At 47.9% G+C, this 26,516-nt stretch overlaps 1 protein-coding gene across 4 annotated transcripts; it reads right to left on the bottom strand.

Moving 5' to 3' along the window:
- Positions 1 to 100: 100 nt before the first annotated feature.
- Positions 101 to 26,424, bottom strand: LOC119226316 (low-density lipoprotein receptor-related protein 2-like). 4 transcript variants are annotated; one of them, XR_009942710.1, is made up of 60 exons: positions 26,349 to 26,424; positions 25,646 to 25,768; positions 25,141 to 25,380; positions 24,788 to 24,901; positions 24,536 to 24,655; positions 24,308 to 24,433; positions 23,580 to 23,783; positions 22,944 to 23,112; positions 22,578 to 22,746; positions 22,177 to 22,399; positions 21,939 to 22,058; positions 21,574 to 21,792; positions 21,003 to 21,311; positions 20,627 to 20,845; positions 20,144 to 20,290; positions 19,762 to 20,007; positions 19,470 to 19,673; positions 19,123 to 19,371; positions 18,811 to 19,014; positions 18,470 to 18,718; positions 18,156 to 18,359; positions 17,798 to 18,046; positions 17,486 to 17,689; positions 17,144 to 17,392; positions 16,072 to 16,275; positions 15,730 to 15,978; positions 15,418 to 15,621; positions 15,036 to 15,284; positions 13,784 to 13,975; positions 13,442 to 13,690; positions 13,130 to 13,333; positions 12,755 to 13,003; positions 12,411 to 12,608; positions 11,745 to 11,993; positions 11,420 to 11,611; positions 11,055 to 11,303; positions 10,587 to 10,928; positions 10,265 to 10,492; positions 9,960 to 10,133; positions 9,692 to 9,814; positions 9,370 to 9,537; positions 8,961 to 9,176; positions 8,647 to 8,876; positions 8,402 to 8,531; positions 8,004 to 8,197; positions 7,625 to 7,811; positions 7,198 to 7,410; positions 6,900 to 7,083; positions 6,608 to 6,809; positions 6,348 to 6,512; positions 5,788 to 6,033; positions 5,450 to 5,677; positions 5,181 to 5,315; positions 4,378 to 4,579; positions 4,170 to 4,295; positions 3,705 to 3,812; positions 1,464 to 1,697; positions 1,001 to 1,319; positions 559 to 702; positions 101 to 241 (listed from the first exon to the last, which is right to left on the bottom strand). XR_009942710.1 is itself a non-coding variant. In XM_062558880.1 (60 exons), exons 1-59 carry the CDS (start codon positions 26,404 to 26,406, stop codon positions 609 to 611), a joined length of 11,754 nt encoding a protein of 3,917 aa, XP_062414864.1. In that variant the 5' UTR covers positions 26,407 to 26,424; the 3' UTR covers positions 101 to 241; position 608. The 4 variants fall into 4 exon arrangements, 3 of the variants coding, with proteins under 3 accessions (XP_062414864.1, XP_062414865.1, XP_062414866.1); XM_062558880.1 differs by having other exon boundaries at positions 608 to 702; XM_062558881.1 differs by having other exon boundaries at positions 608 to 702; positions 10,277 to 10,492.
- Between the last annotated feature and the right edge of the window lie 92 nt (positions 26,425 to 26,516).

The following is a 26,516-nucleotide window of genomic DNA, read 5'->3' as shown; positions in this document are numbered from 1 at the left end:
GAACCTGATAACCATTACGTTAGAAACCATTTAGGTAAACGGACCCTTCAGAAGTTATTGTCCTTGATTGAAATATTAAAACAAGCAGTCAGGTTTTTGGTTAAATCTTTTTACTTTTAATGCACAAAAGGAGATCAGAGAAACCACATTAGACAATACTTGCATCATGAATAACTTATTTGAGCTACATTGACTTCAACGCTAGCGGGGGGTTCTTCACATCTACTGGAGAGTCCAGCTCCTGGGGAGGAGAGAAGACAACATGGAAGCCCATCTGTAGATTTATACCAAGTCGACCACTAGATATAAAATTCAGCTAAATGCAATATTTGAATATCAAAATATTCTATAAAAATTAGACCCCTTACTTTTGTCTGAGCTCAAGCAAAGACTACGTGAGGCTAAATGATGACACTTGCGGCATGTCTGCCAAAAATGTGAAAAATATAAGTGATTTGTACCCATATTTATAGTTGCATATATATATATTGATATTTCAGGAGTAAAATTGACCAGCTGGTTTATTATGAAAGACAAATGTGTCATATTCTTAAACACCTGTGCCCATGTAGAAAATCAATCCACACCCAGTGGCCTGAGGTTTTACCTCAGTCTGAATCGTAGTGTTCACATGGCAGGTCCATGTTTTCCATCAGAGTTTCTTTCTCCGTGGATCGGCTTCTGATTGACGGCCAGTTTCTCCTGTTGGAATTAGATTGGATTTAAAAGCCCAGCGTTTGTTTTCTACTGAGCACGCACAATACTCATCGTAAAGGTTAAGGAGCCATAAACTCTAAAAAGAATCCAATTAAAATGAAAACCCGACAGTATCTGGCTTTAATACCCGGTGCGTAGGCCGTAGAGAGTGTCCTCTATGAACTGCTCTGCGTCAGGGCGAGCATGCAGCGTTCCGGGCGGATTCATTTCTAACCACCACTCATTATAAACCGGACTCCGTCTGGCCAAGGTGTAATAAAAGTTGCTTCCTTTTTGCCAGTACCTTTTTGCAAAAACAAACGCAGCGACCGTCAACGCAGTAACGAGGAAGAAGACGCCCAGGATCACAGCCACGTGGCCCCGCCCAGTTTGGGCCTCTTGACAGGACTCCCCCTGGTAACCGGCCAGGCACTGGCAGCGAGTCACTTTGCCTTCTGTGATGCAATGGCCGACGCCGCTGCAGTGCTGGAGGCCACAGGATGAAGAGTCTTTAACCGTGTGCATCGAGTCCTTTTGGACGTTGTTGGGCTGAGGAGGGGAAGACGGGGGAGGACGGCCATCACTTGATTTGGTCCAGAAAGATGCAGAGTTTGTGTTTGGACCTGAAAAGAAAGTAAATATTCGTGGTCACGTTAGATATGGCTATGTCGCAAAATGAAAATTTGGATGATGAAAATGGGATCATCATATTATGGCATGTGCTCCTGTTGGTTCATTTGACTTAAGCGGGCGAATTTAAGACTCACAGTCCTGCTCGTCCGACCCGTCTGGACAGTCCACCTGTGAGTCGCAGAACTTGCTGCTCACGATACATTTGGTGCCGTCAAAGCAAGACTGTTCCCCCGCCGGGCAGCCTGGGAGCGGCAAACAGGCGGCGGCGGCGGCATAGAAACCCCGGCCGCATTTACAGGCGCGCCCTCCGGGGTGCGGCAGGCACAGATGGACGCATCCGCCGTTGCTTTTGGAGCAGCCATTCGTTCCTTGAAGAAATGGGTGAGAGGATTAGCAAATTGAACAATGAAACCTTTATAGGTCTTTAGATGGAGGTCAAGGAGATGTTTACGCTTAAAATAAGCATTGACATTATTTGGACTGTAAGAGATTTTAGCATTCTCTTAAATCAGGACCAACTGTCTATTGAATTAAAAATTAGCGGCGAAACTACAATTTCCCCCAAGTACAAAGAAGCATCTTAGTGATGCCTTCATGTGCTGTGCCATGCAGAGGACAACCAGGTTCCATGTATTACTTCATTAACAAGCCTGCACTTTCACTTCCAAGGAGAAGGTTATAATTTTAAGTCATTTCTTTTGAACGGTCGAAAAAAAAGTCACTATTTAAATTTTGCTGCCGCAAGAAATTGTGGGAGGGAATTATCTCCTTTCCTTTCGTAAAGGATGGTCCAGAGGTTCCTATGCTGAAGGAGCAGAGTAGCATTGAAGCTCCTTTCATTAGCATTAGAGAACTCATCATGGCGGCCACTGCTTTCGGGTTTTTTCACTCAGTCACGAACCTTCCTAAGCAAATTTGACAATTCCAATCCCACCGCCGACTCCTTTTCAGTACCTTTGATCACTCAATCAATTTGGACCAAGTTGTCTTACGTTAAAACTCATTTCTGATAATCTTCAATGTCCCATTGGGTCCACACACACACACATGGCTGCTTATGCCATGCAGTAGAAAGGACTGGAGCACACACACACACACGATCATGATTAGTTGGCCCTGTAAAACCGTCTGTTTGGCACAAACCAGTAGTCTTTGGTTGTGTGAATCAGCTTTGGCCCTTTAGGAACGCCGTCAGTGTCAGGCGGGGAAAATATGCAGCCGGGGTGTCGACGTCTACATTTTTTAAAATGTAGACACTTGAAATGTTGTGCTTCTCTCCATTTTCATCCTGTGCAACCATAAACAGGGTTTTATATTGTACAAGGTAAAATGTTGTATTTGCATTCAATTTTAGGTTGAAAAAAACTGTTCAGCAGCCTAAAAACCTTTAATTGTATGCCACAGCGTCAACAGACAAGGACCTCCCAGAGCTCGCCATGTACTTCTGCAGAAACCAACTAGCTGTGCCATCTATGAAACTAACTGAGAATCCTTTCATTCTCCAATAACACTTCTGCCATTTGTATGCGTATATTTTCCACCTTCCTGGTTGTAAATGCAGACGTTTGTTTTTCAAATCAAGCAGGGTGTGCTGCAAGCCTTTTGGTTTGCATAAAAAAAAAAAAACATGGCAGGAATTACTGGATTATTCAAAACACGTTTTCATTAGCAAACAGTTTGGGCACATGACATGTGATGATGGCATGTGGAAAATTGTTGTGAAATTTGCGCCAACCAAGCTAAAGCTAAATCAGCTTTATTAGGTTGAGAGCATAGCTGCAATTCATGCCGCTCCCTCCTCAAGTTCCAATAAATAAAGACTAGGAGCAGTTCCATTGCCTCTGAGAGAAATGCAAATAAGCTAACCGGAGCATACAAAAAAGGCGTCCACGAAACTCAGATATTACGATCTCCACACAGAGGGAAATTCCCTGCTCCAGAAGACATTACTCCTCTATCTATATTAAAGTAGTTTTCTGCTACCTTAGTTTTGAATGTTAAGAACCTTTAGACAAATCTGAACTTTAAAAACCATGTTCCCTAAGAAACTAAAATCTACCTGTTTTTAAAGCAAGCCATACGATTTAAAGTATCAAAGTATTTATTTTCGACGTTATCTTTTACCATTGTATGCTCACTGTGTTATTTCTGTTGATACTTGCCCCGTCTCTCTTCAGACTCTTTGCATTCCCAGCCTGCTGTGGGCTATTTCTATTGAAGTGTCGTCCCTCACCTGCCATCTAGTGGACATCTGAGAGTCCTTCTCATTGCATTCAGCTCTGTTGCCGTTACCGGTCTGCACCAGGCCAGTTTTCACCATTAGTCATTTACCTCCCAGTTGCTAACCAAGTCAACCCGCGGTGATTGACACCTACCAGTCTGACTAGCGTTGCTGTGGGCCTGGACTTCCACCACGCTGGTCTTAGTCTCAAACCACAGTTGGTTTGGCTGGAGACCGTCGCTGAACCACAGCCTGGTTAAATCTGCAAAGAGAAAAGCAATTCTGTCAAAAACATACACAAAAGTGTGAGCATTTCATTAGTCAAGTCTGATGGAGGGGAAAAGTGCTGGTTAATGGTTTTAAGATTCATAGCAGTACTGATGGCTGAGAAAAGGCTGTCTAAATAATTCATCGGTACCACAGCCTGCTGCCTGGAGGGGACGGATTAAACGAAAAAAGCTGAACTCTCCTGGCAGAATTGTAAAGCCACAGATGGACTGAACAGGTAGTGAGTTTGAAAGAATACACAGAGAGTAAAAACTCCCTGCAAAATACAAAGATACTTGATGTGTACGTCTTTAAGTACTGAAAGATCCGTCTCCTTGTCACCCAGCCTCACCCTTGTCCACGGTGGCCCACAGGAGGAGGTCCTCCGTATGTGAGAATGTGGTGAGAAGGCCGGGCCCCGTTTTGTACTGCTTATATCCGGTTCCATCTACTCCGATGGAGCCGATTACACCCTCACCTTTAGAAAAACAGCAAGGAGACAGTTAAACACAAGCCGGCCAAAATGTATTCTCATCAACGTTCACATTTGTGCGACTCGCCTGCGTCGGCCCAGTAGATCGTGGTTCCGGGGTCTGAGAACGCCAGCGAGGTGGGGATGCTCGACTTCCTCCACAGCACGGCTTTGTTACGGCCATCCATCCAGGCGCAGCTCACCTCGCTTTGGCTCCTCCCCCCGGACCCGACCATAGCCGTGTAACAAAGTTTTCCCGAGGGGGGATGGAGGGCAATGGACGTTGTGCACTGAGAGGATGGACGACACATGGGACAAGTTTACAAAATGACTGCAAAAAAGCAAAAAGTCAACGGGATCAACCAGATGGTGGAGCAGGTTCGGGCGTGCAGACCAAAGGTCACAGGTTTAGGTGGGCGGGTCAATGTGACAAAGCACAGAGGAGGTACGGAAAAACACTGTAGAACCCATTTCTCCGCCCCACACGCAGTCCACTCGTCTCAGTCCTCAGGATGTGATGCTTTGAGTGTCAGGTGATAGAGACATTCACCAGGTCAGACTTTAGGTGGATTTTAGTAACTAGTATTAAACTGGGCAAATAAAATATATCTGCACTTTAAATAGTTGCTAAATTCTCTTGAAGTTGGGGGGGGGGGGGGGGGCGGATTAAAAGATCCAGTTAAATAAATAGTCTTTACATTTTGGAACAATTGAATGAATCCTTCAACATATTCTAAATACCATAGTATAAAATATACAAAAGGGAAAGCACCCCAGTGAGGTCAACAAAAAGTTGTAGGCAGGGTTAAAGGAGCGGATATGAAAGAGTCCCAATGCGTGTCGAGATGTAAAAGCAACTTCAGCTGAGCAGTGAAGCCAGATAAACGTCACCTTTAATGACCCCTGCAGCAGGACGGTGGTGTAGCCGTCACGGTGGGCGGTCACGTGGACATCAGGCCTCGCCGTGCTGCTCCAGTAAAGGTTGGACGTCACCCAGTCAACGGCCAGAGCTGTGACCTCATCATCCTTGAGACAAAGAAATATTAAGAATTTACTCTTAGAAATGCGTGATCGTCCCTCCGCTTCCTCACCTGTAATAAAATTTTGAGAATTTACCCACTTGGGGACGAATAAAGGATTTAGTCTTTTATGTCGCTTACATTCAGTTTGAGGATCTGTCCAGCAGGTGTCAGTCCCTGTCTGGACCTAGAGCCGCTCATTTTCAGCACCTCCACGGATCGTTGTCCTGCATCAGCCACGTACAGAGAAAGGTCCTGGAGTGACACGTCCAGGCCAGAGGCCTCCGTCACTCCGGGCAGGGCCAGAGTTCGAGCGCTTGCCATTCTCTTCAGACCAACACCCTCGCGACGCATGGAGTTCAAGTAAATCTACGAGAGGTGAGGACACGTGGAAATGGGAAAAGAGCAGTCAATTCATCAAAAAGGCGTCAAACCAGAAACGAGTTTCCGGCTCTTTAAGACACAATGACATCATTCACCTGATAAACGTTGGTAGGAGACAGAAGCAGGAGGAACGTGGACTCCAGCGGGGGGGAACAGGTCATCTTGTCCTTGGAGAGTAGAAGCCCCTTGGGGCACCTGCAAACTGCCGAAAGCCCACTTCCTGCCGGCGACCCCAGAGCTTGAGACGCGCTTCTCAGAGGCGGCGCCAGCAGGCAGATGTGGGAGCAGCGCAGCCAGGCACATGGGTTGGATACGGATGGCTGGGAAAGTGTGTGCATCAACTGGAGAGCGAGAGCGAGAGAGAAGGGAGCATTAAGGTACGAAGCTGTAGAAAAATGAAGAACGTGCACTTGTGAACAAAGTTGTAGGACCGTCAACTTTGTAAATATTTGCGTTTTTGCCAGAATCCTAAATATCCCAATGTGGTTGGAACCAACGAATCAAGACAAACTAGTTTATGTGGCTCCCTTTATTCACCTTTTGGCTGAAAATATTAAAAAAGTTATTATGTCCAATTACCTGCTAATACATTTCCAATTCCTTTTGGGGAGAAAACATCAAATGAAACTAGGTCAGAAAGGAATGGTGGACTCACTTTAATTCCAAAGGGCTGGCCTGGTCTCTTCAGAAGAACCTTTTGATCTTTGCCGGTGTTCTTGTTGGCCGAGCGGATGGTTCTCCTTTTCGTGTCGGACCAGAAGACTCGGTCGTTGAAGACAGCCACCGAGAAAGGGCTCGGCGTTTCGGCCAACTGGAGGATCTGGTGAGAGAACGGGGCCGTCACCAGCTAGAATCACAGGCGGCTCTCAAACATCGATCGCGTGCACGTTTCTTCGGGGTTTCGGCGCCGCCAACCTTGACGTCGCCTCCGTCCAGCGAGGCCGAGCCGATGCAGCGCAGCTTCTCGTCCGCCCAGTACACCCGGTTGTCCAGCAGGTCATAGGACAGACCGACAGGCCAGCTCAAGCCTTGGCTCACCACCACCTTCCTCCTGGAACCGTCCATCCCGGACTGCCCGATCAGAGGCGTGCTGCCGATCTCTGACCAAAGCATCATTCTGAGAAAGGCCGCAATGCGCGAAATGATGAAAAGTACGCATTTGAAACAGAAACTTTTCTTTCCCTTTCATTGAAATCGGCAACCTTACCCTTTGTGTGGCAGCAGGACCAACGAGCTCGGCTGCTCCAGATCCTCACCCAGGACCACGGTGTAGTCCTGAGATCTCAACGTGGTGTTACTGAGCTTCACAGCCAGAATCTGACCCAGCAGTCCATCCACCCAATACAGGTTCCTACCGATCCAGTCCACCGCGATGAAATCAGACTTCACGCCTACAACAGGAGTTCACTTCAGTCCAAACTCTCCAAATGTCCATTTTCTTTAAATCTCCTTTATCAAGTGAACCTTCCCAGACAACGTAACCAGAGTTCTAAAAAGGTTCCTACCTTTGATAAGTGTCCCTTTGCTGTTGGAGTTTGTCATGTCAGCCCAGCGGATGCTCTGGTAGTCGGAGCTTAGCCAGTAAACCCTCTGTAGAGCCCAGAGATAATCCAGGGAGAAGACGGGCCGATTGACGGAGGTCAGCTGGCGCAAGGAGCCGCTTTGGACGCCCTGCAGCAGGAGCTCCGACTGCACAGACGCCAGGAGCAAAGGCCCGTCTAGGAACGGAAACAGCCAGCGAGTTAGTCGGTCTCGCTTCCAAACGGAGTGAGTGACAGCCACTCAGACTGATCTACCATGTTGGCGGCTTTTGGATTTAGCCAAATTTCACACAACTATGTGCTCCCACATCCATTGGTGCGATGGGCAGCTGCTACAAAGCATTGCGTTCACATAACATTACGACTGGGATTTTGGGCAGACACACTGCACCTCTGGTCTTGCAGCTTTTGTGGTCAGGCTCCAGGTAGAAGCCAGGGAGGCACTGGCAGACGTAGGACCCGCGGGTGTTCAGGCAGGTGTGTTGGCATACCACGTGGGGCACCGCTTTGCACTCGTCGATGTCCACACAGAACACGCCACTGGACTGTAGACTGAAACCTGCGGCACAGTAACATCTCTACAAAAATAATGGGGAAGGGATGAAGAAAAAAGGCCTTTTAATCAGCTTTAATGCATTGATATGAAAATGTCATACGTTTCTAGATACAGTTCTCTAGCTGCGACGGGCTAATATGACTGAGGCATGAAAAGCGTGATGACGCCAACTTAAATCTGCACAGAGAGCACGTGCTCGTCGTTCTGCACTGACCGGTCCGTTTGGGGTGCTGACACAGCCGTGGTCGCACCGCGGCGCCGACTGACTGGAGCAGTTGCGTCGAGCACATCCGGCGCCCTCGTCCGAGTTGTCCGCACAGTTGGTGAAACCGTTGCACACGAGGAGGGGGTCCACACACTCGCCGCTGCCGCACCGGTAAAGGTGAGCGGGGCATTTCGTCGGGCCACCTGAGAGAGGGGAGGCACCGAATTCATGTCATCGTCTCCTCTAAAAGTGAATAAAATGCATTTTACGCCTTACATGTTAACACTTTAAACAAAAAGAAATTGACCTTATGCTAGGTTGGGGTTTTTCCATCACCAGTACCATAAAATGACATGAGTGTCTGAAGAGAATAAACCGGATCATCCCAAGAGGCAGACATTGCTCACATTGGTCCTCGTCCAAGCCGTTGAGGCAGTCCTTCCTCCCGTCACACCTCCACGACACAGGGATGCACTCATTGCCGTCTCCACACTGCCACTGGTGTTCCATGCACTTCACTGGTGGCAACACGCAATTCTGTGCACACACACGACGACTATGAGACGCCGTTTCAACCACGACTCCTCAATCGGAACAAAAGCGCTTCGCCTACTCATCAACACGGGTTTGCTTCACTGCCCGAGCTGCTCACCTTCTCGTCCGAGCCGTCTTTGCAGTCGTCCTCTCCGTCACAGAGCCACTCCCTCTGCAGGCACTCGTGGCTGTTCGGACAGCGAAGCTGCGTCAGGCAGCGCGGGGGTCGAGTGCAGTGCGCCTCGTCGGAGCGGTCGGTGCAGTCCGCGTACCCGTCGCACCTCAGGGCCTCAGACACGCACTGGCCGCTAAGGCAGCGGTACTGGTTCAACGTGCAGGCCACCACACCTGGGGGGGGGGGGAGAAAGGGAGGATGGTGGCGTGTTGAGTTCTCACGTGTGGTTCTAGTTTTGTTCCAACGCGTTCACCTACCGCACGCCTCTTCGTCGGACCCGTCGGCGCAGTCCCTCTCGCCGTCACACAGGAAGGTGTCCGGGATGCAGCGCGTGTTGTTGTCACAGCGGCGAGGGCAGCCCTCCGTCTGACTCGAACAGTCCATTTCATCCGATCGGTCCTGGCAGTCGTTCTGCCCGTCGCACACCTGCTCCGGTGGGATGCATTTACTCCCGTGGGCACAATGGAACTCTCCTAGGGGAGAAAAAAAATATAATATTTAATTGAGCGCGTTTTATGAGTTTTACTTAGTGGCCGTAATCAAATCTGATGAAACGAAAACTACTTAATCAACAGAATCATTAGCTGTGCCCAGGATAAGTACAAGATTTAAAACTCAACAGCTCTGAGGCTGAAAGTTTGATTTCACTGAAAAGACGTCACAGACCTGCTTCGCACTGAGCGACACACCCCTCCTCGTCCGATCCATCCTGGCAGTCTCTCTCGCCGTCGCACACGTGGCTGTACATCACACACTCGAGGCCGTCCTTGCATGGCTTCAAACCTTTGCGGCACCTCAGCGGGGCCGAGCCGTCACCGGACGCGCTGTTGGAGGCTTGGCCGAGGGGAACAAATTGCAAAGCTGAGCGATGCCCCGCGTCGGCCAACTTTGTGCCAATCACACTGCATGAGTAAAACCCGCACTAGTGGCATGAATTGACCAGCACAACTCAAAGTATTCCTGCGGGGCATTATGTCTGTGGGCTTACTGGGAGGCGTGGGACCTGCTGATGGACACCGCTCCTCATCCGAGCCGTCGGCACAGTGGGCATGACCATCGCACACGTCCGTCCCGGGGACGCACATCCTCCGGTCGTCGCATAAGAAGTCACCTGAAGTGCAGCAAGGGAAGGAGTCAATTTGAAGAACAAAAAGGAGGCTCGGTGGGAGTTTCCCAAAAAAAAAAAACGCCTAAAGTTTTTTTTTTCCTCTTTTTTTCGAAGGGGACGTCCTTTCTTCGTCGCTGGACTCACTCACCTGGATTTTGGCATTGGAGCACACAGTTCTTTTCATCGAAACCGTCAGGACAGTGTCTCTGCCCGTCGCACAGCTGATCTGGAGCGATGCAAAGCGGTGACCCCGGGCAGCGGACGGAAGGACTTATGCAAGCAGACACGTCTGTGGGAACCGGAGACTCTGCTGTTGCTGCGTCTGGATTAGAGAACACTACGCGTCAGTCAAAAGTTGTTTCACTCGCTGGCCGGAATGTTGGCTAGCTAACCTTACAAAAAAAAAATAAGAATTATACAGGAGAGTTTGCCTTCTCGCAAGAAAAGGACTACCTGAGGACGTACCACAGCCCAGCTCATCGGTGCCATCGAGGCAGTCTCTCTCGCCATCGCACAGGAACTTCTTCGGGATGCAGCGCTTGCCGTCGGCGCAGCGATGCTCACAGCTCGTGCCGGGTTTCCCGCAGTCCACTTCGTCTGACTGGTCTCTGCACTGCGACCTGCCGTCACACACCTCCGCCTCAGGGATGCACATTTTCCCATGGGAGCACTGGAACTCTCCTGGAAAGATAATTAGGAACGTCTGCATCACGACTTCAGCAGTACAATAGATTTAGTTCAAACTTAAGCTGAAAGGGTGGGAAAAAATAATAACCTTGCTTGCAGGTGTCAGTGCATCCCTGTTCATCAGATCCATCCATGCAGTCTCTTTCCCCATCACACACGTGGCTGTATAAGACACACTCTGTTGAGTCATCACATGGCTTCGAGCCCAAGCGGCACTTCAGCGGGTTTACTCGAGCCGCAGGAGAAGCCCAGCTGGGACAGTCGACCTCATCAGACCCATCAGGGCAGTCCTTCTTTCCATCACAAAGCTGGTTTGGGGTGATGCAAACAGAAGAACCTGCACACACAACTGAGGGGCTGATGCAGGCTGGCTTGGTGGGAGCAGGAGATTCAGTTAAGAGGGGAATGGAAGTGGGAGATTCTGCAGCATCTGAAATATCAAGTTAAACAGTTTGAAAGTTTTAAAACATGAAAGTTATCAGAAATGGTAAAACAGAGGCTTGCCAATAGAACTTTACACTTTCATAAAAAAATAAACCATTGAATGAATACTCACCACAGCCTTCTTCATCTGATCCATCCTGGCAGTCAGTCTCTCCATCACAAACGTGACTGAAGAGGACACATTCGGTCCCATCTCGACACATTCTGGAGCCCACACGGCACTTCAGGACGTTTGCCTGAGCAGCTCGAGGAGCAGCATTCGGACAGTCTACTTCATCTGAGCCATCGTGGCAGTGAGAGATTCCATCACAAACCAGACTCCTGGAGATGCAGCTCCTACGGTCTTTGCAGCGAAATTCAGCTGTGAAAGGAAAATCTTATTCAGAGACCAGAGTGGGATTATGCTCAAATTCAAAGAAGTTTTGTTCACACAACCACTTCAGCTGAACACATTTGATGGAAACCTGATTTACTTACTCCTGTAGCGGCATCTGTCGATGCAGTTCTCATCAGACCCATCAGGGCAGTCCTTCTTTCCATCACAAAGCTGGTTTGGGGTGATGCAAACAGAAGAACCTGCACACAGAACTGAGGGGCTGATGCAGGCTGGCTTGGTGGGAGCAGGGGATTCAGTTAAGAGGGGAATGGAAGTGGGAGATTCTGCAGCATCTAAAATTAGAAAAAATGTTTGTTCTTACATGACACTTTCCACTTGTCAGATATATAGGAAATGGTTATATCAGAAAGAGAATACTTTATACTCATGCACTTTTATAGAGAAATCAACCTTTAGAACACTCACCACAGCCTTCTTCATCTGATCCGTCCTGGCAGTCATTCTCTCCATCACAAACGTGACTGAAGAGGACACATTCAGTCCCATCTTGACACATTCTGGAGCCCCGGCGGCACTTCAGTGCGTTTGCTGCAGCTGGAGGAGCAGCAGCACTCGGACAGTCTACTTCATCCGAGCCATCGTAGCAGTGAGAGCGGCCGTCACAAACCAGACTCCTGGAGATGCAGCTCCTACGGTCTTTGCAGCGGAAGTCATCTGTAAAGATTTGGGTAAAAGCAAATCAAAGTGCAATCTATATTATCTAGCCAAGATCTATGTGGAAAACTTCCAAAAATAAATTAAACAGGGGCCGGTGTTGCCATTGTGTCAAAGACGTCTATGTATGGTGCTAAAGATATCTACTGACTCCGCCCCCTCATCCATCTGGGAGTTTGTGTAATGGCTTACGGACAGGCGGAATGAGTTTTACTTTAGCAAAGTTAACCAACGGTCCATCTCTCCAGGAGCTGGACCGAGTAAGGCTGTGAAACGCTTACTCCTCCCTCCCCAATTAGGCGCATGTTGCTACATCTTATACAAACGTCAAATCCTTTCAGTTTCAGGACACTTTCAAAAGAACATTAAAAGACCCAGAGAAATGCATCGCAGTTGGAATTCTAGATCACAACTTACTTTTAGAGGGACAGCTTCTCACGCAGTTCTCTTCATCAAAGCCATTGGGACAGTCTTTGCGGCCATCGCAAAATTGTTTTGGCGAAATGCAGAGGGGAGCAGCGGAGCTGGGACAGAGCACGGAGGGGCCGATGCAGGGCGGCATGGTCGGAGGAGGGGGATCGATGGCAGGTGGCATTTCGGTTGATGGAGAAACATCTAGAAGGTACAGTAGTATTCACATAGTTCAAATATAAAGGAACCTCTACTTTATTGCTCAAGTTAACAGTTGTATTTATTATTCATGAAAAATAAAGTGTTCATAAGACTAGATTACATCAGTATTTCTATAATAGCAAACTCACCACATCCCTGTTCATCTGATCCATCCTGACAGTCCCTTTCCCCGTCACACACATGGCTGTATAAGACACACTCCGCGCCGTCTTCACACAGCGTTGAGCCCACACGGCACTTGAGGACGTTTGCCTGAGCAGCTCGAGGAGCAGCATTCGGACAGTCTACTTCATCAGAGCCATCGTGGCAGTGAGAGATTCCATCACAAACCAGACTCCTGGAGATGCAGCTCCTACGGTCTTTGCAGCGGAAGTCGGCTGTGAAAGGAAAATCTTATTCAGGGACCAGAGTGGGATTATGCTCAAATTTGTGTGAACAAAACTTCTTTAAATTTGTACAACAACTTCAGCTGATCACATTTGATGGAAACCTGATTTACTTACTCCTGTAACGGCATCTGTTGATGCAGTTCTCATCAGACCCATCGGGGCAGTCCTTCTTTCCATCACAAAGCTGGTTTGGGGTGATGCAAACAGAAGAACCTGCACACAGAACTGAGGGGCTGATGCAGGCTGGCTTGGTGGGAGCAGGGGATTCAGTTATGACTGGCCTCTCTGACGTAGTGGGACTGGAAGTGACTGCAGCATCTAAAACATTCAGTAAAGGTTTACTTTATCAGAAGAAATCATGGTTGCATCAGTGTTTCACCAACTGCAATTTTTTTCCATGAGAAATTACATCTTGAGGAAACTCACCACATCCCTGTTCATCTGATCCATCCTGACAGTCAATCTCTCCATCACAAACGTGACTGAAGAGGACACATTCGGTCCCATCTTGACACATTCTGGAGCCCACACGGCACTTCAGGACATTTGCCTGAGCAGCTCGAGGAGCAGCATTCGGACAGTCGACTTCATCTGAGCCATCGTGGCAGTGAGAGATTCCATCACAAACCAGACTCCTGGAGATGCAGCTCCTACGGTCTTTGCAGCGGAAGTCGGCTAAGAAGGAAAAATCATAGAGACAAGGATTGTTCTGCATACTGCAAATTACAACCATTTCAAATCACACTTCCATGAGACAGAACAACTTACTCCTGTAAGGGCATCTGTTGATGCAGTTCTCATCAGACCCATCAGGGCAGTCCTTCTTTCCATCACAAAGCTGGTTTGGGGTGATGCAAACAGAAGAACCTGCACACACAACTGAGGGGCTGATGCAGGCTGGCTTGGTGGGAGCAGGAGATTCAGTTAAGAGGGGAATGGAAGTGGGAGATTCTGCAGCATCTGAAATCATTAGAAATATCAAGTTAGTTTGAAAAGTGAAAAGTTTCCTGCAAACACACTGCATAAAAAAAGGCTCTCAATATTTTTTTTTTAGGGTATGGCATTATTTCAAATGCGCTCTTCTGGTAATGACTTAGACGTTAATCCGTTTCAACTGCATTGGTGTTTATGGAATTAATATGTGACCAAGAGGATCAACAACAGGACGGGTTTTGCATGGTGCTCACAGCTCAGCACCGTGGAGCTCTATTGGCATGGTCGCCTCTGGCGCCCTGCGTTTTTCACAGATGAGCAGGTTCACCCGAGCTCCTCATATTAGATGCAAAACTGTGCCGAGAAGCAAAGGAGAACGCTGTGCTGCCTGTGGCATCATCATGCGCAGTGTAGTGGAGGGTCAATGCGGCGTATCCATCCAGGGACGCACAGACCTCTACGGGTCTGAAGAACGGCAGTCTCACTGCCACGCGTTATCGGGATGGAATCCTTGCACCGCGCCAATGCCCGGCCTCATGTGGCAAGAATAAGCAGGCGGTCTCTGGAGGCTGAAGGAATCAATACCATCCAATGGTTCCTCATGATCACCTGACCTAAACCCGATGAAACGCCCCTGGGACATTACGTTAGATGCCGCCAGGTTGCTTCTCAGACTTAACAGAAACTCACTGAGGCCCTTCGACACATCTGGGAGGACATCCCAAAAGACAATGGCCGTCTCATTAGGAGCAGCCTGCGGCGCTGTCAATTATGCATACAAGCATGTAGGGGCCACACAAGATGTTTTAAAGCATTTTGAAATGCAGAAATGAAATTTTGGCAAAGTTAACTAGCGACATAAATATTCTTTGATTTTGGAGTGAAGAGAATTAAGCCCTATGTAGACTGAACCTTTTAGGGCCATCAAAAGATAGTTAAATGTCTTGTGCGCAAAAGGAGGCCCCCCATCAGCATAGATGCCCATAGATTTTTTTCAAATTGAGATATGTGTTTTCAAAGAGTTAGTTTGCCATTTCTGAATACTAAACTGCTCAAAAAAAGTTATAACCTTTAAATGAACACTCACCACAGCCTTCTTCATCTGATCCGTCCTGGCAGTCTCTCTCTCCATCACAAACGTGACTGAAGAGGACACATTCGGTCCCATCTCGACACATTCTGGAGCCCACCCGGCACTTCAGGACGTTTGCTTGAGCAGCTCGAGGAGCAGCATTCGGACAGTCGACTTCATCTGAGCCATCGTGGCAGTGAGAGATTCCATCACAAACCAGACTCCTGGAGATGCAGCTCCTACGGTCTTTGCAGCGAAATTCAGCTGTGAAAGGAAAATCTTATTCAGAGACCAGAGTGGGATTATGCTCAAATCTCTGTACAGTGCAAATTTTAAGAAGTTTTGTTCACACAACCAGTTAGGCTGATCACATTTGATGGAAACCTGATTTACTTACTCCTGTAACGGCATCTGTCGATGCAGTTCTCATCAGACCCATCAGGGCAGTCCTTCTTTCCATCACAAAGCTGGTTTGGGGTGATGCAAACAGAAGAACCTGCACACACAACTGAGGGGCTGATGCAGGCTGGCTTGGTGGGAGCAGGGGATTCAGTTATGACTGGCCTCTCTGACGTAGTGGGACTGGAAGTGACTGCAGCATCTAAAACATTCATTAAGTTTACTTATCAGAAGAAGAAAACATGGTTGCATCAGTGTTTCACCAACTGCAATTTTTTTCCATGAGAAATTACATCTTGAGGAAACTCACCACATCCCTGTTCATCTGATCCATCCTTACAGTCAGTCTCTCCATCACAAACGTGACTGAAGAGGACACATTCGGTCCCATCTTGACACATTCTGGAGCCCACACGGCACTTGAGGACATTTGCCTGAGCAGCTCGAGGAGCAGCATTCGGACAGTCGACTTCATCTGAGCCATCGTGGCAGTGAGAGATTCCATCACAAACCAGACTCCTGGAGATGCAGCTCCTACGGTCTTTGCAGCGGAAGTCGGCTAAGAAGGAAAAATCATAGAGACAAGGATTGTTCTGCATACTGCAAATTACAACCATTTCAAATCACACTTCCATGAGACAGAACAACTTACTCTTGTAAGGGCATCTGTTGATGCAGTTCTCATCAGACCCATCAGGGCAGTCCTTCTTTCCATCACAAAGCTGGTTTGGGGTGATGCAAACAGAAGAACCTGCACACAGAACTGAGGGGCTGATGCAGGCTGGCTTGGTGGGAGCAGGTGATTCAGTTATGACTGGCCTCTTTGACGTAGTGGGACGGGCAGTGACTGTAGCATCTTAAAAAAACAGACAAATTAAAGTTCATCACATGACACTTTATTAGGTACACCTGTTCAATGCGTGGTTAACACAAATTGCTAATCAACCAATCACATGGCTGCAACTCAAGGCATGTAGATATGGTCACACAACACATGAAACCTTGAAGATGGGCTACAGCAGCAGATGACCACGCCGGGGGCCACTCCGGTCAGCTAAGAACAGGAGACACTACTATCCACAAAAGCTCACCAAAAGAAGACAATTGGTTGAATGTTGCAGCTGGAATCGAGACTGACCTGGCAACATTTTGACGGTCGGGTCAAACAGCGGCGTGAGCAACATGAAAGCAATGATCCATCGTGCCTTGAATCAAGGGTTCAGGTTGGCTGTGATGCAATGGAGTGGGGGGGATCTCTTCTTGGCACACATTGGGCCTTTAAGTACAAGTTGCGCATGGTTTAAATGCCGCAGCCTACCGGAGTATAGTTGCTGACCCGGTCCATCCCTTTATGACCACAGTGTACCATCTGCTGATGGTGCATTACCCTGCTAGAATTAGCCATGTCAATGTTCAGATCCTCTCAAACATCACAATGAGGTCACTGCACTCCAGTCATCACAGCGCAAACCTATAGATCCCCTTAGGGAGCTGGTGGACCAGGAGTGTCACATTATAGATGTGCAGCCGAAAAATCTGGAGCAACTGCGTAATGTAATCGTGTCAATATGGACCAAAACTGAGGCATTTCTGAAGGCAAAAGGGGGGGGGGGTTGAACCATTATCTAGCAGTGTGCCTAATGAAGTGGCCATTGAGGAGATATCACTAGTATTTCTATAACAGCCATTTCCTCAGAGAGAGATTACATTATAGGGGAACTCACCACATCCCTGTTCATCTGATCCATCCTGACAGTCCCTTTCCCCGTCACACACATGGCTGTATAAGACGCACTCCGTGCCGTCTTCACACAGCGTTGAGCCCACACGGCACTTCAGGATGTTTGCCTGAGCAGCTCGAGGAGCAGCATTCGGACAGTTGACTTCATCTGAGCCATCGTGGCAGTGAGAGATTCCATCACAAACCAGACTCCTGGAGATGCAGCTCCTACGGTCTTTGCAGCGGAAGTCGGCTAAGAAGGAAAAATCATAGAGACAAGGATTGTTCTGCACACTGCAAATTACAACCATTTCAAATCACACTTCCATGAGACAGAACAACTTACTCCTGTAAGGGCATCTGTTGATGCAGTTCTCATCAGACCCATCAGGGCAGTCCTTCTTTCCATCACAAAGCTGGTTTGGGGTGATGCAAACAGAAGAACCTGCACACACAACTGAGGGGCTGATACAGGCTGGCTTGGTGGGAGCAGGGGATTCAGTTACGACTGGCCTCTGTGACGTAGTGGGACTGGAAGTGACTGCAGCATCTAAAACATTCAGTAAAGGTTTACTTTATCAGAAGAAATCATGGTTGCATCAGTGTTTCACCAAGTGCTAATTATTCCCATAAGGGATTACATTTTAGGGGAACTCACCACAATTCTGTTCATCTGATCCATCCTGACAGTCCCTTTCCCCGTCACACACATGGCTGTATAAGACACACTCTGTGCCATCTTCACACAGCGTTGAGCCCACACGGCACTTCAGGACATTTGCCTGAGCAGCTCGAGGAGCAGCATTCGGACAGTTGACTTCATCTGAGCCATCGTGGCAGTGAGAGATTCCATCACAAATCAGACTCCTGGAGACGCAGCTCCTACGGTCTTTGCAGCGGAAGTCGGCTATGAACAGAAAATACAATTTTGATAAAAGGAGGGGAAGTTTACAGAATCCTTTGTTTACACCACCATATTTTCTGGAAACTATTCAAATCCCCGATTAATAACTTACTCCTGTAAGGGCATCTGTTGATGCAGTTCTCATCAGACCCATCAGGGCAGTCCTTCTTTCCATCACAAAGCTGGTTTGGGGTGATGCAAACAGAAGAACCTGCACACACAACTGAGGGGCTGATGCAGGCTGGCTTGGTGGGAGCAGGAGATTCAGTTATGACTGGCCTCTTTGACGTAGTGGGACTGGAAGTGACTGCAGCATCTAAAACATTCAGTAAAGGTTTACTTATCAGAAGAATAAAACATGGTTGCATCAGTGTTTCACTGACTGCAATTTTTTTCCTCAAGAGATTAAATCTTGGGGGAACTCACCACATTCCTGTTCATCTGATCCATCCTGACAGTCCCTTTCCCCGTCACACACATGGCTGTATAAGACGCACTCCGTGCCGTCTTCACACAGCGTTGAGCCCACACGGCACTTGAGGACATTTGCCTGAGCAGCTCGAGGAGCAGCATTCGGACAGTTGACTTCATCTGAGCCATCGTGGCAGTGAGAGATTCCATCACAAACCAGACTCCTGGAGATGCAGCTCCTACGGTCTTTGCAGCGGAAGTCGGCTAAGAAGGAAAAATCATAGAGACAAGGATTGTTCTGCATACTGCAAATTACAACCATTTTAATCACACTTCCATGAGACAGAACAACTTACTCCTGTAAGGGCATCTGTCGATGCAGTTCTCATCCGACCCATCAGGGCAGTCCTTCTTTCCATCACAAAGCTGGTTTGGGGTGATGCAAACAGAAGAACCTGCACACAGAACTGAGGGGCTGATGCAGGCTGGCTTGGTGGGAGCAGGAGATTCAGTTATGACTGGCCTCTTTGACGTAGTGGGACTGGAAGTGACTGCAGCATCTAAAACATTCAGTAAAGGTTTACTTTATCAGAAGAAATCATGGTTGCATCAGTGTTTCACTAACTGCAATTTTTTTCCTCAAGAGATTAAATCTTGGGGGAACTCACCACATCCCTGTTCATCTGATCCATCCTGACAGTCAATCTCTCCATCACAAACGTGACTGAAGAGGACACATTCGGTCCCATCTTGACACATTCTGGAGCCCACACGGCACTTGAGGACATTTGCCTGAGCAGCCCGAGGAGCAGCATTCGGACAGTCGACTTCATCTGAGCCATCGTGGCAGTGAGAGATTCCATCACAAACCAGACTCCTGGAGATGCAGCTCCTACGGTCTTTGCAGCGGAAGTCGGCTAAGAAGGAAAAAATCATAATCAGAGACAAGGATTGTTCTGCATACTGCAAATTACAACCATTTCAAATCACACTTCCATGAGACAGAACAACTTACTCCTGTAAGGGCATCTGTTGATGCAGTTCTCATCAGACCCATCAGGGCAGTCCTTCTTTCCATCACAAAGCTGGTTTGGGGTGATGCAAACAGAAGAACCTGCACACAGAACTGAGGGGCTGATGCAGGCTGGCTTGGTGGGAGCAGGGGATTCAGTTATGACTGGCTTCTGTGACGTAGTGGGACTGGAAGTGACTGCAGCATCTAAAACATTCATTAAGTTTACTTATCAGAAGAATAAAACATGATTGAATCAGTACAACTGCATTTTTTAAATCCTGAGGAAACTCACCACATCCCCGTTCATCTGATCCGTCCCAACAGTCCCTTTCCCCGTCACACACGTGGCTGTACAAGACGCACTCCGTGCCGTCTTCACACGCCTTCGAGCCCACACGGCACTTCAGGACGTTCGACCGAGCTGCTCGAGGAGCGGACCTTGGACAGCCGTCCTCGTCAGAGCCGTCGGGACACTGTGGATGACCGTCACAAACCAGAGTCCTGGAGACGCAGCGCCTTCCGTCCTTGCACTTGAAATCTGCAATGGGAAAAAGTGGCAGCGAAACGGTTACGTTCTTCCAAGCGCTTGGAAACGAGAAGCTGAAGGTTTATTTCTCACATGGATTTTGGAGGCACCGACAAAGCATAAGTATTGCCTTTTGCATTTCTTTTACCTTCAGAAGGACATGTGGCTACACAAAGATTCTCATCGTCTCCTTCTGGGCAGTCCTTGTTCCCGTCACACAGCTGCTCCTGCGGAATGCAGACAGATGTGTGCCGGCACATCACAGAAGGTTCACTGCAGAACGTGGTATTGGGCACTGTTGAGGAAAGGAAATGCACAATTTAAGAAGTGAGTCAGTAAAAATCTGTATATTCTCAGCTGCCAAATTTCTATGAAAGAATTAATTATTTTTTGCCGTGTTCATGCAATTGAACACTTCATGTCACCTGAGGATTATCATGAATGGAAAAGCCTCATGAAGTCAGCAACCGTTAGGGCATTGTTAAATAATTGAAGGCTCTACGGCAAAAGAAGCCTCAAGACCGGCAGCTGTAGCGCCGACATGAGCCATGATGGCCCAACAGTGACAAGACCAAATTAAAAAATACCAATTACAAGAAAGAAATATGGAACAGATGTAACTTGATCCGACCTGTGCCGAGGTCGGCGAGTGCCGGGATCACACCGGACACGCGGCCCCTCACGGTCACGTCACGGATCTGGCTCCCATCGCGCCGGTCCCACAGAGTAACTACGTGGTCCGAGCGGGACAGCAGGAAGGGCTCAAAGGCGGCGATTACCGAGCCCGAAACGTTCCACCTTCCGCCCGCTCGATGGCTTCTTTCCTGCAGCAAACTCATTGTCGTCAAACCTGTAGAGCGCGAGAACCAAAGGTCATTCAGCAGGCCTGCACCGCGGGACCATCCCCTCTCAAAAATGGTGCGTGGATGTTTGGGAAATCAGGCGCGACATCATCCAACACCAGCCGGAGAGTTCTGGACCGTTTCAGCCGAAAGGCGCCGACTGACCTGCCCTCTTTGAGTTCCAGAGCAGACTGTTCGCCCGGAGGTCAAAGGCGACGTTGCCCCGCGCTCCCCCTGCCAGGCGCGGCAGCTCGCTGGCGGCGCCTCCCGTCATGCTCATGGTGAGGACTCTGTCTCCCTCCAGCCAGAGGATGCCCCCCCGCAGCCAGTCCACGTTCAGGTCCCTGATCTCGTTTGTGGTGTGGTACAGCTGATGAGGGTAGCGATGGTCGGCTGTGGCGGTGCCGATGCTTTTCTGGTCACATGACACCCAATAAAGGTCACCGCTCATCTGGTCAATTTTTATCAGACAAGCTAAAGAGGTGGAAACAAAGGAGTCAAGTAAATTCAAAGTGCTCAGAAAGACCTAGTAACCTGTTGATGGCATATGCTGACCACCTTTTACAGTTGCAACAAACTATTGTTCAAATTAATTAATCATACAATCCATTTAATTGTGGCATTTTGGTTAACGAATTATAGGGCTTTATTTATCTGCCTATTAATTTCCTGTTTTCGTCATACATTGCATTACGTTTGTGTATGTCTGCACAATCCAAGGAAACACTGCATTAACCTGGCACAGGTGTTGGGACCACCTCAGCCTTGACCAGGGTTAGACTGGTGCGTTGGATGTGGCCCGTTTGGTTAGCCCAGTAAAGCCAGTCTCTGTACCAGTCCAGGTCAAAGGAGAGGATGCCGTCGTCGGTGGTGAACAGCTGGATTTTGGAGGAGCCTCTTCCACTAAACTCCAGCATGTTGATGCTGCTGGTGGTAGCGTAAATAAACCGTGGATCTGCGGAACACAAAGGATTTACACATTTTTATGACGCCGTCACTTGGTTATGAAATTAAAGAACGTGAATCCAATGACAGCAAGAAATAATCTGTCACGACATGATGCAATCCATACAAGGCAGAGTAAAGTTAAGATGGACCTACATTCACACGTTCCATCCAGCATCAGAACTTTGGAGTTCGGACAAGTGCAGGAAAACCCAGCAGCGTTGCCTTTAGTGAGCTGGCAGAGATGACACGGACTCTTCCTACATGCTGAGGAACCTGTTTGAGGAACAACACGAGGCATTCTCAAACCAGCGTACCATCAGCAGTGAAACTTTTTCTGTCCATACAACTTTTACATTGTCTGCATTATATTAAATACTTAATGTTGTGGTACCTTGAGGCTGCTGTAATTCATGGTAAGCAGCTAATATGGGCAGAGTTCCTTTCAATATGAATCTCCTCTGGTTCGGTTGGTTCTGCGCGACCTGCCACAGACCTTCGTCATCCACCCAGTAAAAGTAACTTTCAAACACGGCCAGGGCGAGAGCGGGTCTCCTGTCGAACATCCCCAGGAAGGAGTAACGGCCGGTCCCGTCCACCTTCACCGTCTCTACGGACTGAATCAATTAAATGATTAGTGTTGACTGTAGTCAAGACAAACAAGTTTACAAAAGTCACATACCGACAACAAAAAAAAAAGCCCTAGTATAAAACGAAAACGATTCACATCGATGCCATTACATAAAGCATCTAAATACTGTCCTGTGTGCGTACATCTGCGTTCCGTCCACCAACCTTCTTGGAGTCGCTGACCCAGTAGAGCCTCCTGGCGGCCACGTCAGCAGTGAGGCTGTGGGCCGACTGAGCCGTGAGCACAGTCAGCGTGCTCCTCTCCGACGCGTCCATCCACGACTTCTCCAAGGTCACTCGCTCTCCAGAGCCGCCACTGATCCAGAACATCAGGCTGCGACGCATCATCAAGATAATCATCATCATCATCATCACCTCTTTGGGTTCATCCATGAGGGATGGAGTCTCATTTGTGTGGCATTTTAATAGAATTAAACAAAAGCTTAGCGTCGTTTAGCATAAATTAAGAATATTTCAGTTTTAAATCCCAGTAAATTGTGTGTAGCGGCAGACAGAATTAGGGTAGCAGACCTCTCCACAGGAATTAGCAGCAACTCTGATGGACTGGTGTTTCTGCTCAGCAGTGTAGTGTGGCTTTTCCCATCAGCTGCCTGCATGTAGATCGACGCAGTCTTCTGATTGGCCCAGAAAAGGTGTCCATTCAACCAATCACACGCTAGACTGTTGATGCCAGGCTCCCCTAAAGTTACAAAATTACAAGTAGTTTAAGAAATGGATTCCAGCTTGGAGATTTTGTGCAAAGGCCTCGTGTCAAACAGTTTGGCCCAAGTGTACGTCAGCTGTGAAATGTCATGAAGCATTAGATCTGTTTCCAGAATGGGGTTGAAGATGAAGAAATCTGTAGGATCGTGAGATAATTTAAAGGACTTTACACTAAAGCCATAAGTTTTTTTTGGGAGGAGGGAGCACAGTCCATCTAGTGACAACAACTCACAAATGTTGCCAACATTGCAAGTAGACCAAAGAAAAAAGGTACCATTTATCTATGCCATGCGACAGTCTTATTTAACCACCTCCTGCTGCTCTCTGGCTTCACTCACTTAAAACAAAAACTAACTAGATGGCATTAGTGTAAATACCATTCCAGACAAGCTAAATCCCGATCATTTTTATTCAAATAAACCCACAGATCTTGGGCTAACAAACCAGTATAGATTGTCGAGCTGTGCCGTCCATCACTTTTGTAAATGCTGCCATTGTTGTCCGCCCAGAAGTACCAGCCTCGGGCCACGTCGAAAGCCAAGGCCACCGGGTCGAGGCCCGGGTGGTCGACCGCTTCAAAGCGCTCAGTCGTCACATTCAACAAGCCGATGGAGCTGCTCTGTACAACTAGCAGTCTGGTAGCATTACCTGCACAGAGATTTAGGAGAAGGGGGGTCAAAAAAAAAAGTTTGTGAGGATTACGTTTGAGTAGGATCCACAAGTCAGTACTTCACACATTACTTTTGGGATACATGTAGAAAAGTTTAAAACATGCACGAGTGACTGCTTTTATTCTTTTTAAACATTGCATTTCCAGCAGGGGAAAAGTTATGTTCATGTCAGCCACTTGATCGCTTGCATCTGAAGTTCCTGCTTTGATCTTTAACTTTTCTTTCTAGCTTTTGTCATTAATGGCGGTGGCTCGTTAGTACATCAGTAATCTTTTGTCTAAGTGCACTTCACGAGGTTTGTTTCTGATCTTCTTAAAAGGGTGAAACTAAACTGAAAGTGGGTTGACAAACAGTTGATCTGATTACCAAATCAGTTCTAGATTACTTGTACGCTTATTCCCGGCTCAAGTGGTACCAAACAATGCAGAGGGCCTCGACATGTGCATGTTGATTATGTGCAGATTAGGGAAGAAAAAAAGAAAAGAAAAAAAACTTTGTTACCTGTAGCTAGACATGTGGAACTGCCCTTCAGTATGAAGCCCTCTCTGCAGTGGCAATAGAAGGATCCGACAGTGTTTGAGCAGTAATGCATACAGGGGCCAAATGGTTGGGCACATTCATCCAAATCTGAGAAATTCATTTGAGTGAGATATGCATCAAACTTAAGACATTTAGTTGAAAAATCCATTTTAAAAACTCTGATGGTGGGACTGCAGCGGGCCAACGCACCGTCGCAGACCGCTCCGCTGGCCGAGAGCTCGTAGCCGAGCGGACAGGAACAGCGAGCGCCGCGGGGTTCGTCCACACACTCGTGGCTACAGCCGCCGTTATCTAGAGAGCAAACGCGGCCTGCGGGGAAGGGGGGGAGGAGGCTCAGCGTCACAGAAATCCCTTCACCAGGACCATGGGGCCTGGACACTATTCGGTCCTGGATAAGCGACAGATGGTCGGGACAGAGAGAGAGAGAGAGAGACCACGTACCGCAGGTTACGGGCTCGTCCCTGCCATCAGAGCAGCGAGCGGTCCCGTCACACCGCTCCGCAGCACCCAGGCACCTGCCCTCGGGACACCGTACGCCGTCTGGGCCACACGGACCTGCGGAGAGAGCAGACTCTGAACCCCCTCGTACCTGCCCCGCTTCCCGCTCACATTCAGCCCAGCTGCATGTTCACGGTCAAACAGCACGTTTAGCTCAACAGAGACAGGGATTTGATTGAAAAGTTAATAGAAAATCCAAGTTGCTGTAATTCAAATGTAAAGGTACTTCACCCGAGACCCAAATACTGACAGGTCCAGTTTGTGCAACACAACATTCAACCCTGAGTCTCGCTCACCACAGTCCTCTTCGTCAGAGTTGTCCAGGCAGTCATTCAGTCCATTGCAGCGCAGGTCTTGGGGGATACAAATGTGGTTTCGACACGTCCAGTCAGAGTCCAAACAGCCCTTTGTGGCTGCACAGTTCTGCTCATCAGAGCCAGGGGGACACTGGTTTTGTCCGTCACAGCGGGCCGACGCATCAACGCAGCCAACAGAGTCAACACATGGAAACTGACCTGGGGCACATTCATGGGAACCTAGAAGTGTTTGAGTGAAGGAAACCATTTTAAGCTTTTTTGATACACAGATAAATCCACACAAGCAAACACTGGTTACATGGTATTCTGCAACTTTTTTTAACTGGAAATTTTACTTAAATTAGCAGTTGAGGAAAACCCATTATTGCTTCTTTTATTTTGAAGCAGTCTTTTCAGAAACATTTCTTCGGTTTCCAATGGAGACCATGTTAAACACAAGAAAACAAACTACAGTACTTTACACAGGGAGATGAATTGTATATACCAGTGCAATCCATTTCATCAGATCCATCCAGACAGTCTCCATTTCCATCACACCTCTGGATAGCAGGAATACAGTTTCCATCGTCACACGGCCACTCGCTGGGAGGACATCCAAAAATTTGACCTACACACACACACACACACACACAAAAAAACAAAAAAAAGGTTAAAAAAAGACGAAGCATTAGAAAACACAACCAGCCTGTTGCCAGACTGTACATTTAGAAACCACCTTTTATGATAAGGACGTCAAAAAGGTCCATCCAAAGAAAAAAGCACTCCACTTAATTCTAAAAACACAAAAGCCACAAGATACATATATTGCCGACTAAATTACTTTTGCAAACTGGTATGATATTCGCTTTCAGAGGTAAAGTAAGGCGTCCATTTGGATTCAGCGTGGCTAAGGCCACAAAATGGAATTTCCTCACTTTCCTCGAATTTCCTCGCTTTGAAACAAACATATTTAGACAAAGAGCGGTCACAGAAACAGGGAGAACTGACACTTATTGAACCTGATGCACAAATACGACGATAATGAAAAAAAAGAGAGAGACGCGTAGCCCTGAACCCGCATCGAGTCGCCTCAGAACTACAACCAGCTTCTTCCAGACGCAATTAGGCGTTAAATTCAATTACACACATTTTGGAAATTAGCCACACAAACGCCTTGAACACGTATCGCTGTTTCGTTGTAGTTTTACCTCGGGAAGTGCTGAGACATGCCAGAAAAACCGTACAAATCCACTGGCGAAAGTCCATCTCGGGCCGCCTGGCTCTTTGGGACAAACAATGTCAGCTGAGAGGAGAAGGAAGCTTTTTATCAGCTGCGGCTGCGGCCGCAATTATCGACGCATCGCTCCGCTTCCGCT

The sequence above is a fragment of the Pungitius pungitius genome, chromosome 18 (assembly GCF_949316345.1).
Source record: "Pungitius pungitius chromosome 18, fPunPun2.1, whole genome shotgun sequence".
In the NCBI taxonomy this organism is placed as follows: domain Eukaryota; kingdom Metazoa; phylum Chordata; class Actinopteri; order Perciformes; family Gasterosteidae; genus Pungitius; species Pungitius pungitius.
The sequence above is the reverse complement of the archived record's forward strand: the minus strand, read 5'-3'. Positions and strand labels throughout refer to the sequence as shown.

Coding starts and splice junctions, on each gene's coding strand:
- LOC119226316 (XM_062558880.1), bottom strand. CDS start 26,406: ATGGACTTTCGCCAGTGGATTTGTACGGTTTTTCTGGCATGTCTCAGC. Junction 15,622..15,729: donor ATCAGATGAACAGGGATGTG/GTGAGTTTCCTC, acceptor TGAATGTTTTAG/ATGCTGCAGTCACTTCCAGT. Junction 7,411..7,624: donor CAAAAGCTGCAAGACCAGAG/GTGCAGTGTGTC, acceptor TTCCGTTCCTAG/ACGGGCCTTTGCTCCTGGCG.